Below are 12,742 nucleotides of genomic sequence, written 5' to 3' on the forward strand. Positions count from 1 at the left end.
CGCATGACTTCTGGAAGGATCATCCGGTTACACATGGTTGTAACAACAGGTCATATTCAGAAGGGATGTATACAAACCTATATACAATGAGACCACAATGAGATCACAATAGAGAGACGCCTACTATGCCCATGACAGGCGGTCCTGTCTTTATAACGCCGATCGCACCTAAGAAAAATACACAACAAGCGATGGCAAGGACCAGGGGTATTATATACTCAGTATGCAAAACACCGTGGATCGAGATAAGTTGCAGAAAGGAAAGATAGATGGGAGAGGTCAGAAGGCGGAGTCGCTCAGTCTACTTCTTCGTCAGGCTGCACTTCAAGTCCACGCAGCCGCTGAGCCAGAAGCCCAGCAGCGGGCGGCGAAGCCGGGCTGCCGAGGGGCGAGAACGCATTGCCTCCATAACCAACGTCGCCTCTGTTGAGCTTTTCGAAAGTGGCTTCCTGGTGGATGATGGAGTTTCCGAGACCGGGCGAAGGGGATGCGAGTGGTGATCTGAAGGGACTTTTGGGATCGACGCCCATCCGCTCGCGGGATACAGGACGCGACTCAATCGCAGCTAAGCGTGTCAAGTTGAAGGGAATGGGCTGCACGAGTGGAATGCTTGAGCCGTAGTCGCCAGATGCTGACGAGCTCAATGGGCCCCCAGTGAAGCGTACGGCTGGTGGAGGCAGCTGAGGGTTTTGCGAAAGACCATCCATTTGGTCGTACATTTGCTGGGAGCAGGAGAGCGGCCAGGCTGCACTTTGACGTCTGCGAGCCTTCGCGGTGATGGACAATGCGCCCGGAGATGATGCAGCCTGCGCAGTTGTCGAGTCGCGTGATGGCTTGTAGGTGCTGTACTTCGGCTCAGGCTGTTGGATTTCATTGCGTAGCTTCTCCTTCCCGTCCGGTACTCGGTTGGCGAAAACCACTCGGATGCTCTTGTACAAGTAGTAGCGGCCTTTTCCAGTACAGCAGATGTGCAGATGGACAAGGTATCGTAGAATGGGACGATCCCTTGGATCATCCGAATTGCTAAGCGCGGCTTCTGGTCGATCGGTGCCAAAGTTCTTGCGTGAAGATAGAGGCATGTCGATGATAGGCCCAGCTGAATAGCTCCGCTGGCGAATGAACGTCTTTTGGCCAGGCTCCATGTCTGAGACATCATACGGGACAAGAAACAGCTTTACCGCAGTTCTGTTGGGGTTCTTGAGTACGATCTGTAGCTGGCCCTCTGCAGGAATGCGATAGCAACCACCTGGTGGTGCTTTAGGTGATGCTGACCTCCGTTTCCTCTTCTCCTTACGCCGCAGATCCGCAGATCCGCCCTCGCCAGTGTGTTCGTCATCAAACTGTAGTCGAAAGTCGAGATTGTCCTGATCCGGCACTGGGGCAGCTTGCCGCTGTTTGCGCTTGCTGGGTTCGTGGCTATCGACTGGTGGAGGCAACGAGTGTTCCAAGTCAATGAGACCAACGTAAGGACTCGGCTCGTTGTCAGATATTCTACCATTCCCTGTGTTGTAGCTGTAGAACACCGCTGGGAATGGGACTGTTACGTGTGGTGGACATTTAAGGCTCGATTTACACTGCCCTCTTCCGAGCACTCCAATTTTGGCGACAAAGTCCAATGGTCGCGAAGGCGTGGTCGACATTCGGCCGCGAAGTATCGACTCCTCGTATGAACCAACCATAGGCGCATGTTGCAGAGGCGATGCGTCTGATATGGAAGGTCGCCGGGCGGCAAATGGCGTTTGCGGGCTAGAATGCGGTTCAAACTGACTGAGGGATGTTACAGATCGTCTGGGTTGATGTGCCTGGTAAGGAATAGTTCCACCGCGTCGTAGATGCCGCGCTGCAGGAGTGCCAGATGCAGACCTTGCCGTTTGTGTTGTCTGATACTGTTCGAACGAATCTGGAGAGAAGGTATGTCGCCGATTGCTACGATCTGGGCTTCTCGACCTTCGTCTGGTGCTCGATCGTGAAGTGAAGTCTAGGTCGGTATTATTCAGTTGTTGTACCAATGGACTGGTGGGTGGCATGAATGTGAACGAGGTCGAAGGCGACTTCGAAATCGCTCGAGCGCGCGATACTGGAGGAGGGTCGTAGCTGAGCGCGTTGTTGAAAGCGTACTGAGCAGCACCTCGAGACTGCGGTATGGCAGCGGCAGGAAAAGATCGCTTCCATGGCGCAACAGGCGACGTTGGTAGGAAGGCAGAAGAAGACACATTGCCAGTGTCTGCGCCTCCCTCCCGCTCACGGAAGTCACCAGAGTGCAAGGCCGAGCGAGGTCGCGCGATCTCGAGACCCGCCGATGCGTGATCAGTTTCCTGATCAGGGGACGCCGTGCACGGTACTTGGAGGTCACTAGTAGGACCGCTGGGCGTCTTTGGGCGGTCTCGAGAGGACGGTCGTGAAGATTGCAGGTTACGATCGTGGCGGCTACCGTTCTTTGGTCACATAGTCAGCTTAACGCTCCAAATTCGACTTCTCGCTACTACAACTGGAGATCTGCAAGAAACAACAGCTACTTACGTCCTGTCGAAACTGCCACAAAGGACTCTTCACTCGCTTGATCCTTTCCATCAAGCCATTGCGATCTCGCGAAGTTGGTCGTGACCCGTGACTGACTGGCTCGTGTGCCGTGCCGGAACCCATCATACTCTCCAAAGACAAGCTGCCCAATGGTGATGCATCCTCATTGAAGTTTGTCATTCCTTCTTTTGGTGCTTCATCTGACGACATCTGGCGTGACGCAGTCCGCCGGGGCGGACTGTCTTGGGGATCATGAAATATCGGCATATTTGAAACGACTTATGGCTGAAGACAACATAGGTACAATATTTGACGAGACTTCAACAGTGGTGCTGAGGTAATGAGGGTGTAACAAGCGTGACGAGAAGCGTGGAGCACTGAGATGGCAGGCAGGATCAAGCGGTTGGAGCACCTGCTGGCCCGGCGGCGAATGACACGAGGAACACTCAATTCAGTTCAGAGGATGCGTTGGCTCCAGCGGCCGCCTCACCGTGCACACGCCGCTCAGACTTGGAGACGAAACGCTATAGAGCTTCCGGGCGCAAGGTGCGGAGGTGATGGCGGCAGGGTCTTGAAGGATGACGTCGACAAGGGCAAGCTCGACTGCTGTCGATGAGTCTTATCGAGCGCTGATAGAGAGCGGAGCTGCGGCCAGACCGGTTTTGGCCGGCCGTCTGTCTGCTCCGGGAAGGTCACACGACGAGAAACGGCCTCTGCTTCCCCTCTGCAAAGACCTGGAAGCTCCCGCGGTGAAGAAAACGCCCGCTCAGCCTTCATGGTGCACAAAGTGGATGCATCGTCTCCGCTGCGGCGCTGCGGGAGCTGTGAGTGGTTGTCCTCGGTTCTTTCTTTATCGATTACAATGCCAAGACTGGAAGAATTCCGCTCGCGCTTTCTTCCCCAGTGCATGGACGCGTGTAAGAAAATAATGAAACACCAAAACTTGTAAACATGGCAGAGAAACGCGCACATGACGGCGGCTCAGCCGGACCTGTCAAGAAGCAGAAGAAGGGGTTTCAAATTGGCCCGGCCAACTTGCCTGACGGCACCCATAGGCGCAAAGGTATATTCTCTTATACATATTTGATTCTGAAGGTCAAAATGCTCATCGTTCTGCAGTGAAGAAGATCAAGGAGAACATCATCTATAAGGCCAAGCTCAAGAAGCAGTATGCAAAGATTAAAGCACGAGAGGACGAGGCAGAAGAAGCGCCGCGCAAATCTGTCTACGACCGTGAAGCTGAAGCCAACGCCGACCATGACGAGCCCACCGAGCCTGTACCAGAACCGACGCTCGAACCCCATCCCGACCGAGTGAAGATGCTCGAAGAGCCTGAGAAGGTAATCCCAGTATCATCTTTCGATCGGCGACAAAGGCGGCCGCGGTCGCAGCCCTTCCAAAAGGAAGCTGATATTGCGCGCGGGAAGAAAGAGGAGGCCGAGGCACGGCAGAAGGCGAGGGAAGACGCAGACAGGGAGCGCGCCAAGAAGATCGCTGAGCGAGAGCGCTTCAGGAAGGCCATGGCGAAGGCCAGAGGAGGTCCTAACGGGCAGAGGAAGCTGGGGCGTGAGAGCAAGGTGCTTCTGGAAAAGGCCCAGAGGCTCATGGGCAAGCCTTGAGGATCGAAATCAAGCGCGGCAAAACGCGTAAATCCAGCATCGAGCAACGTATGGATGAATGCGCAGCTGAGCGAAAGACCAACACACGCAGCATATACGGTTGCACGGAAGCTTCGCGCCCCGTTCCCCGCCTTGTGAGATGAGGATGAAGCTTGTGTACACTTTTACGCTCTCTTGACATGCAGCACTTGGCAGAGCCTGGAATCAACGCATGAACGGAGCCAAAAACTGGTATGCGAGGATGGTAACACAACCGTCACCGCTATACACCGCGTCTCGGCAGCACTTGCATGATGCTAAACGTCACATGCACACTTTTCATTGGAGCGGATGCATCACGAGAAACTGGCGCAATCTCGAACTCACCCCGTTAGCCGTTGTCACGTAGCGATGGGCCTCAACTCAACAATAAGACCACATTTTCAACTTCAACTCGGTGATTGGTACCTGCAGCTCAGCCGCTCGTCAACCGTTCCTGCCAAACTTGACTGTGCTTGGCGTACCAAACAAGCTCAAGCTCACTTTACTAGTCTCTTCTAAGTCGCACGCATAAAAGGAATTAAGCTGCGATTTGCTTTGTTCCCACACGGAGGCGTCACATCCGTTCGCTTACTCCACATGTCTATGTCACAGCTTACGTGCGCGCGGCTCTTTTCGAGTCGCACAATCTTTGTCTACACCGACCTTCTTCGTACGCCCTGAACCTCCAGCTCTACTGGCAAACAAACAATTACCTTCGAACCTGGTATTGGTGCGCTACAGAAATCTGCAACGCCTCATCAGCCCTGTCTCGACGATCTTCGCTGTGGCACGATAAGCTGACGATGCTTCTTGAACAGACCGCCTCCAGCCTTGCGTTGGACCGCACCGGTCAATGGTCTACGCAGGTCCTTCCTCATCGTGAAAGGTCGCTTGCAGGTTCATCGGGCCAAGGTTTAGGTACGGAAGTCGGTCCTTCACAGTTACCAAGCCAAGACCGCATATGCCCGTTGCAACGCACCGTTGTGGTATCCAATGACAATTCAGACATTTCCATATCGCTGCCCGAACAAAGATGATACATCCATTGTATTGGCAGTCGATTCTTCCACGACGTACATGACGCTTCACCGGCGGGCTGAACAATCTTGGATGGTCGACTTGCAGCGTCCATCACGTAGAAGATCTGAACCATAGTTTGGGAACATCTAAGCAACTACTTTATCAAGCTGACCTCCCCCCGGATTCCATAGCTGGTTACTATAAAGCAGAGCTTTACCACCTGTACGTTGGAAACTTCATCTGTCGTTGAATTCATTTGGCTTTCACCTTCTCCCCACTCATCCTCCGATCTCAATCTGAGGTCAATCCGTTCCTAAACATCTCGCGCCCCATCATCCACTGCAATAGCAATGTCAGGCATCGATCGACAGCCCCGGCGATGGACATCAGCGGAGGACCAGACGCTACGCGAGCAGGTCGATGCTCAGCAAGCACAGGGTGGAGGTAGAGATTGGTGTCAGATCGCCTTGGCTCTTCCAGGGCGAACGAACAAGGACTGTAGGAAGAGATGGCACAACTCCGTAGCCGAAGGCTTGAGAAAAGGTCAATGGTCAAAATCAGAGGATCAGCTCCTGACTTATGGTGTGCACCACCACGGGTGGCAATGGACCAAGGTCGCCACCTGCGTGTCTTCACGCAGCGCAGATCAGTGCGCCAAACGATGGCAGCAATCCCTCGATCCTCGTCTTGATCGTAGTGAGTGGCGTGAGAATGAGGACATGGCATTGCTCGCAGCGGTCGAGCGTCTTGGGCGACACTGGAAAGATATACAAGAACAGTACCTTCCTCATCGGTCGAAAAATTGCGTCAAGAACCGCTACTCGGTACTCGCACGTCGGACTGCCACCCAGTCAGTGCCATACGATGACAGCCTAGGGAGCTCCTCATCTGAGCCAGGTACGCCACTGCAGATGGAATCCGATATCCCACTTGGGCTCACATCGCTGCCACTCATGCACAACACCACACAAGAAGCATGCTCGCAGAATCAGATGCTGCCAGTAAGCAACGATGGGATGTCTTGGGCATGGGCAGAGTTTGACGACCCCAACGCGTCGCTGATTGCGGGTCACCATGGGTCCTTCAACACCGCCCCCTGGCCTACGTATCCTAGCGTTCACCCAAGTCAAGTTTTGTTAAGCAACCAAAGCCATTGGACTGACATGCAAACAACGTTGGATTTACAACAACCAACGCAATATCCCACCACCTCGAACCCGCACATGCACAGCTATACGTACCCAACGCACCAACAGCCCTCCGTGTCCTCGTCTGTCCCTTACACAGCTGCGGTAACAAGATCTCTCAACCCCCATGCGCAAGCCGCGAGATCAGCGACGTCACCCACATACAGAGAAGGTTATGGACAACAGTACGGAGACAGTGCGCCTTTCGGTTAGCTGGCATGTCTCATTCGTACAGCAACACAAAACACGTACATAACAGTAAAAGCCTACGCGATCCTTGGCCACCCTTCTGCCACTGACTTCATTTTCATATGTACATGACACAATCAACTTGATTAGCTTTGGCGAGGTTCATGACAGCACATAAGCATCCATAGCACTCTCTTCCACCATTTTGCTCATCAAAATACATATCAAAAGTCGTGCACGACACTACCCATATCTGCTTCCCTGCTATGTGCCTCTCCTAAACGACTGCACCATTGTCCATGCGCGTTCGCGCTTCAAATCTGGAACGATGGGCTTTGTAGGAGTCTCGTTGAACTTAGAGGCTGCAATATAAAACCTGCAGTCTCTCGCTCTTGTGATTCTTTCTTGAACGTCAACTTAACACTAACAACTGGAAAGGCGGAAAATTTCACAAATGTCCCTCTCCGAAGGTGGGCATCATCAACAACTCTGTCCGTGGCGTGCGACGATTCATGGAACACAACAGCACGTCTTCTATGTTGGCTATTCGATGCCCGAATAGGAGCTCAGCATGACTTATACATGTGCTCGAAGATATCTGTGTTTGTATCGGCAGCACGTCGCAGTAGCGTCACTTTCCAATTCTTTCGTCCCTTAGCATGTAAATTCCGTTCCTGTCTCCTGCAGATTTGCCCCTTGCAGCATCTGATCTTTTGTTCGAGTGACCAAACGAATTTGTCGACGACGACATGCTTTCTAGCAACCTATTCTGTCTGCACAAAAACCATGATAGAACCCAACGATGTCTGCAAATTCGTCTAGCTTTCAAAAGCTACAAGGCCGCAAAGCTATGACGAGCTTGGAGTAGGCACCAAAAGCCGTTGCCGTATCAATCGGTCCGTATGAGGCCTGATTGCTGCTGCTCAGAATATTCTGGACTAGCATGTTTCAGGACAGGTATATCTTGTCTTCTCCTAGCTAGATAGCAACCTTGCGCAGTATTCCATCGTATTCAACAAGCGGTTCACGCCGCCACAAAAGCGTTCCAAGCTCAGCACATGTCGTGTGTCAGTAGTTGTCCTGCATCAAAGTACACGAAAATTGTACTGTGCTTCTGGCTTCTACTGTTCTGGAGTATAAGACTCACTTTCTTTCCTTGTAACTCGCTGCTACACAAAATCTGCACCTTGCGGCGAAACTTCATAACAGCGAAGCACTGTCATCATGTTTTCGTGATGTCTGCTTTCCCACTTTAAACTCATTATGGCTGCCAAGGATGTCTGCAAGTCCCTCTGTCCTCCAAAAGCTAGCATCTCAACGCCATGTGTCTGTCTGTTCATTCGACCAAAAACGGATTATTGTGACGGCTTATGGAATAAGGAGGTCATGTGCACCATGTGTTTTTGTCACGGTTTGGGGTCTCCTTGTCACGATTAGGGTGCTACTGACTGTCGAACCTCACCTGCCATGAGAGTGACTGCCACGTCACACTAGCGTGGTTTACAGCTACTCACCTATACATACTGTTCGTAGCTTCACCCATATACAGCCTCAGTTCAATCCGTCAATTCTTCCCACATGCGTACTGTCCACGCTTCCCGACAGATATAGCTTCTTGGCCTGAATAACAACTTCATGGGTAGATAACATCATAGTTTCCAGACAGAGGGGGGTCATCAACTTGTGAAAGTCATTATATACAGTCAAAAATAGAATGCTAAGTGAATGAGCCTCAAGGGTTCAACTTGGCAATTTGATGTCAATTTCCGCAAAGCAAATAAGGCAGATCACGACTAGTAGTTTAAATGAAACATGTGATTTGCCGCATTAACTATCCTAGTCGAAGTGTCGATACAATGATTTTAGTTTTGCGGGGTGAGTGGGCCATACCGTGTCCGTGCGCGTGCCAACCAGATTTAACTCGAGAAAAGCCTATTTGGAAATAGAACTGACAAAGATATTAAAATACTTCTAATACTAAGGTAGCAGATAAGTAAAGGATCTAAGGATCTATAATAAAAAATCAAACACTTTTCTAACAGAAAGTATCTTAACATCTCTACTATTGGTAGAAATATTCAAGGTTAAACTTCTTATAATTTGTTGTTTTCCTAGTAAAACCCGGTCGTCGCGCGAATCTGGTCGGCACGCGCACGGACACGGTAGCTGATTAAGCTAGACTCATGCATCTTGCATACCTCCAATATTCATACTTTCTCTCTTCCCAGAACATTTCACAATCGCTATGGAGAATATATCCCTCCCAGTCGATATCTTGTGCCTACTCTTTGATTACCTTACACAACGAGACCTTAAGAAAGTGCGCGGGATGTGGCCAAGGCGTTGGAGAGTAATGCTATGTATGTGGATCACGGCGCGTACACGGCGAATTACTTCAAGAGCATTAGCATAGCGGCGACGAACAAGTTGTTTTTTCAGGATCATACGCACACCAGTCCTGCGGGCGTGGATGTTGTGGCGAAAGCATTCGTCAAGGGATTGCAGTGTGGTAGAGGCGACTTCTTGAAGGATTTCGTTAAGAACGCGACTGCAACGACCCCCAGAACATGTCTTTGCGTTCATTGCGATAGGAAAAGATCTTCACTTGTAAATATTTGATTAATACCTTATCTATATCTTGCCATTTATTCCTCTACAAGATTACATAAGTTCAGACTCATTCCTACAACCACTGCTTGTTGCCGAAATGAGACAGAAAAGCGCCACCATCTCCGTTGGCTACGCTCGCATTCTCAGCAACCTTCAAGATAGAGTTGGCTGCGTCTTCTGGTGTATCCGGGCCCTTGAAATGCGGCGCATAACCTGCGAACTTGGAGCTTTGGACCATGAGCTTCTGACCGTCTTCCTCGGATACTAGGACAAGTTAGCAAATATCCCCTTGTGTTCAGAACTCTCCAGGTACATACGATTGTTATACAGTCCAGTATCAACCAACCCAGGACAAACTCCTATGAACAACACGCCGTCCTTCTCAAACTCGGCCTGAAACTTTGAAGTTACCATGTTCATCGCCGCTTTACTGACTGCGTAAGGTCCACCTTCATAGACTCCGTACTTGAGCACAATATCATGATCAGCCATTCCAGAGGTCACGGTAATGACTTTCTTGACGCTTCCCTTGAGGATAAGTGGCATGAAGAAGTTGACGAGATGGATATTGCCGATTACGTTGGTGGTGAGAGCCTCATTCAGATCTTGAGTAAGGCGCTCTGGGTCTTGGCCAAGAACGGATAGGGGATCGAAAAGAGCCCACGAGGACATGACGGCGGCGTTTGCGATGAGGTAGTCGAGACTGCCGGAAGTTATGGTCGAGGTGGCTTCGGCGGCTTTCTGAGCCATATGTCAGCGTTGATAGTTTTTTAGAGCTTGGAGTCATTACCTTTAATGACTGGTAGCTGCTCATATCGCCTTCAAGAATATGAATGTTGGGTGTTTTCCATGCAGCTATCTTGGCCTCCGTATCGGCCACATTGCGAACGAGACCAATCACCGTATTGGAAGGGTTGCTAGAGAGCTGCTTGAGGAATGCAGCCTGATCGTAAAAGTCAGCCAGGATGACTTAGGCAGATGGACATTGTTGATGTAGACTCACGCCGATTCCTCGTGAAACTCCCGTGATAACGTACGAAGGCATGCTGTGAATTTAGTAATCGAGGACACGGGGTAGATGAACAAGGGGCTGATAGAATGAGAGAGCTGATAGAATGTGAGACCTTATAGAATGAGGGAGCTGTTAGCACCGAGTGTTCTGTTCTTCCCATATATATGCTTTGTTTGTCCGCCGAGCTCGCATGTAATGTTCCATTCTTAGTCTATTTGGGAAGAGCGCAACGAGCTCGATACAAGGTCGAAAGGTGTGGCTCGCAGATTTCGATCCAAAATCCCACTGGGTCTTTTGCCACGACAGTATTTGATTGATTTGAGATGAAGGAAGGTGTCTTTAGACGATATCGCCGAGACTAGTCACAGCGTCGTGTGCGGGGCGTGGTCAAAACCCTTTGTGCGACGCCGTAAAGGCTCGGGACAGCTTACAAACGTCTATGGCATCTACAGGAAAGCGGACTGAATATTGATCCGCCGACGAGTCCGAATGTTTTGTCGTAGTGATGTCTGTGAGCGATGGGAGTGACTAGCGTAGGGCGGCGGGGCTAAAGCTCGCAGATTTTTGCTTCGCAACCGCTTTGAGCTCTAGCGCTTCCACTAGTCGTGGCCGGTCGATTCATGCCATCAGCCTCCACAGCGTGCCTTACGCCCCGCAGTCCGTGCTTCTCCTTAAAGATGCCTCAGGGGTCCACTATTGCTCGCAGATGTGTGCCTCCCGTCTCCTTTGGTGTGCACCAGCATCATCTACCCAAAAATGGCACTCAAAGGCTGTTGGACTTGTAAAGGTTGGTCATGTTGAAACCGTGGATGTTGAGAGCTTAGCGACTGATTGAAATTCACAGATAGAAAGGTCTCGTGCGATAGAACTGTTCCAAAATGCCTCCGATGCACAAATTCAAACCGAGATTGTGCAGGTTATGGAGTACGTCTTACGTGGTCGAAACAAGACTGCAACCGTGCATCAGTCGGCAACAAACATTCAAATCCTAATCGGCCAATCTTGAGGAAAGGGAACTATCAGTGGATCAACGTTGTGTCGACAGATGTGCGTTTACACCTTGCTACGAGCAGAGTGCTAGGCGAAGGTCAGTATGCAGCCGGTTGAATGTTTACGTATAACGACTAAAACATATCTTCAGAAGGCAATAGCGTCAAACGAGAGCAACTTGTTCTGCCCAATATCTCAGATTTGAGGCTCTGTCAGCCTAGCCATGTAGCAGCTGGAGACATGGAGTTGATACAATACTGTAAACACCCGCTAGAAGCTCGTAGCATACCTAGCTTACAAAGCACAGTCGACTCAGTAGTCATAAGCTTGCTGCCTATGCTGTCCATCGATCGAACGAGGCTTAGTTTCCTCTTGATCCGTTCGGCCTTGTATGACAGCACCCGATCATCGAGAGCTGTGTACCATGCAATCCTTGCTTTGGCAGCCTACCACCGCGGCTATGACATCGTCGAGGTACATCGCTTAAAGCGCGCAGCACTGCGGAATCTTATCAAAGACAACGATCCAACTATGTGCCAGGGCGCACAGCATGTTGTTGCGAATTTACTGCTTTGCGTGCTCGGCGTATGTAGTTGTCATATCTATACAAACATAACTTTGCTAACTATGTCAAGCTACAGCAAACGTCCGACAATTACTCTGAGTGTCGCTCTGACTGGGTAGGTTACCTCATCGGTAGCAAGAAAGTGATAGATGCACTCAAGGAAGAAGAACGTGAATTCGGGGGTGAAGCCTCAATCATCCTGGGATGGGTCTACTATTTCGACGTAATGGCACGCTTCAGCTTCCGTCATTGGCGACCCGAACATATCAAGGCACACGCCAACGAGCTTGGCTTCGACCCAAGAGGCTCGCAGGTATGCGCAATGCAATACGTCTTGGCTCGAGCCTCGTTCTTACGCGGGATACTGGGCATCTCTGCTCATGCTCACCCAGTTGTCCGACTGCTTGCCGAGGTGTCAGAGATTGGCATATACTCATCCGATCCGGGTTATCTCTCGACCAAGTATCAACGACATCTTGACAACCTGCGCTTGACACTTGAGAATGTCTCTTCGTATCCCATTGGCTTGGATGCGTTATCAAAACAGGAAGTCGATCACGAGCAACACCTTCTCGAAGTCACTCGCTTGGCCGGCCTTATCTACCTCGAACGCGTCTCACGTAACTTCTCCGGTCAATCGACTAAGCTCGAATCATGGACAAGGCAGGCGCTCTCCATTTTCGCACAGCTGGAGTCATGCCGGTGCTCTTTCGCACTGTTCATTGTCAGCTGCGAGCTCATGAAAGACGAAGACCGAATGATCGTCCTCAACGTCTTCACAAAGATGGAGAAAGGCCCTCATCTGAACAGTATTCTGGAGACTAGATCACTGGTGCAGACGGCTTGGAACCAGCAAGATCTCGCGGAAGATGGCGGGCTTGAGTATATTCACAAACTCAATGTGGTGATGAGCTCAAGGGATGTTATACCCAGTCTTATTTGAGCGGGCAACCGAAGGTCGCACGGAAAGAAGCCAAATAGCATTGTATCTATGCGTCATGTACTGAGC

General features: G+C 50.8%; 6 protein-coding genes across 6 annotated transcripts; 4 read left to right on the plus strand and 2 right to left on the minus strand.

The window, feature by feature from the left end:
- Positions 1-296: 296 nt before the first annotated feature.
- BU25DRAFT_442690 (uncharacterized protein) lies at positions 297-2,787 on the minus strand (the record flags this gene model as incomplete). Its single annotated transcript, XM_033709320.1, has 2 exons — positions 297-2,427; positions 2,534-2,787. The coding sequence occupies 2 exons, from the start codon at positions 2,785-2,787 to the stop codon at positions 297-299; spliced, it is 2,385 nt and encodes a 794-aa protein (XP_033557466.1).
- A 340-nt stretch (positions 2,788-3,127) lies between these two features.
- BU25DRAFT_181481 (uncharacterized protein) lies at positions 3,128-4,304 on the plus strand. Its single transcript, XM_033700918.1, has 2 exons — positions 3,128-3,583; positions 3,640-4,304. Exons 1-2 carry the CDS (start codon positions 3,472-3,474, stop codon positions 4,137-4,139), a joined length of 612 nt encoding a protein of 203 aa, XP_033557467.1. The 5' UTR covers positions 3,128-3,471; the 3' UTR covers positions 4,140-4,304.
- A 1,226-nt stretch (positions 4,305-5,530) lies between these two features.
- BU25DRAFT_350566 (transcription factor, Myb superfamily) lies at positions 5,531-5,998 on the plus strand (the record flags this gene model as incomplete). The annotated part of the gene is made up of 1 exon (XM_033703313.1): positions 5,531-5,998. A coding segment is annotated over one exon (468 nt), but the record flags the coding sequence as incomplete, so codon positions are not given.
- Positions 5,999-8,887: 2,889 nt separating this feature from the next.
- Positions 8,888-9,175, plus strand: BU25DRAFT_350537 (carbohydrate esterase family 12 protein; the record flags this gene model as incomplete). Its single annotated transcript, XM_033703309.1, has 1 exon — positions 8,888-9,175. A coding segment is annotated over one exon (288 nt), but the record flags the coding sequence as incomplete, so codon positions are not given.
- A 64-nt stretch (positions 9,176-9,239) lies between these two features.
- BU25DRAFT_401134 (NAD(P)-binding protein) lies at positions 9,240-10,211 on the minus strand (the record flags this gene model as incomplete). Its single annotated transcript, XM_033704996.1, has 4 exons — positions 9,240-9,430; positions 9,484-9,907; positions 9,957-10,109; positions 10,170-10,211. The coding sequence occupies 4 exons, from the start codon at positions 10,209-10,211 to the stop codon at positions 9,240-9,242; spliced, it is 810 nt and encodes a 269-aa protein (XP_033557470.1).
- Positions 10,212-11,699: 1,488 nt separating this feature from the next.
- Positions 11,700-12,676, plus strand: BU25DRAFT_350606 (uncharacterized protein; the record flags this gene model as incomplete). The annotated part of the gene is made up of 2 exons (XM_033703317.1): positions 11,700-11,753; positions 11,804-12,676. The coding sequence occupies 2 exons, from the start codon at positions 11,700-11,702 to the stop codon at positions 12,674-12,676; spliced, it is 927 nt and encodes a 308-aa protein (XP_033557471.1).
- Between the last annotated feature and the right edge of the window lie 66 nt (positions 12,677-12,742).

This window comes from Macroventuria anomochaeta (assembly GCF_010093625.1).
Source record: "Macroventuria anomochaeta strain CBS 525.71 unplaced genomic scaffold BU25scaffold_38, whole genome shotgun sequence".
Classification (NCBI taxonomy): Eukaryota; Fungi; Ascomycota; class Dothideomycetes; order Pleosporales; family Didymellaceae; genus Macroventuria; species Macroventuria anomochaeta.

What these genes read in the sequence shown, in the direction of transcription:
- BU25DRAFT_181481 (XM_033700918.1), top strand. Translation starts at nt 3,472, where the DNA reads ATGGCAGAGAAACGCGCACATGACGGCGGCTCAGCCGGACCTGTCAAG. An exon ending in CGGCACCCATAGGCGCAAAG is followed by an intron (nt 3,584 to 3,639) that starts GTATATTCTCTT and finishes ATCGTTCTGCAG; the next exon opens with TGAAGAAGATCAAGGAGAAC.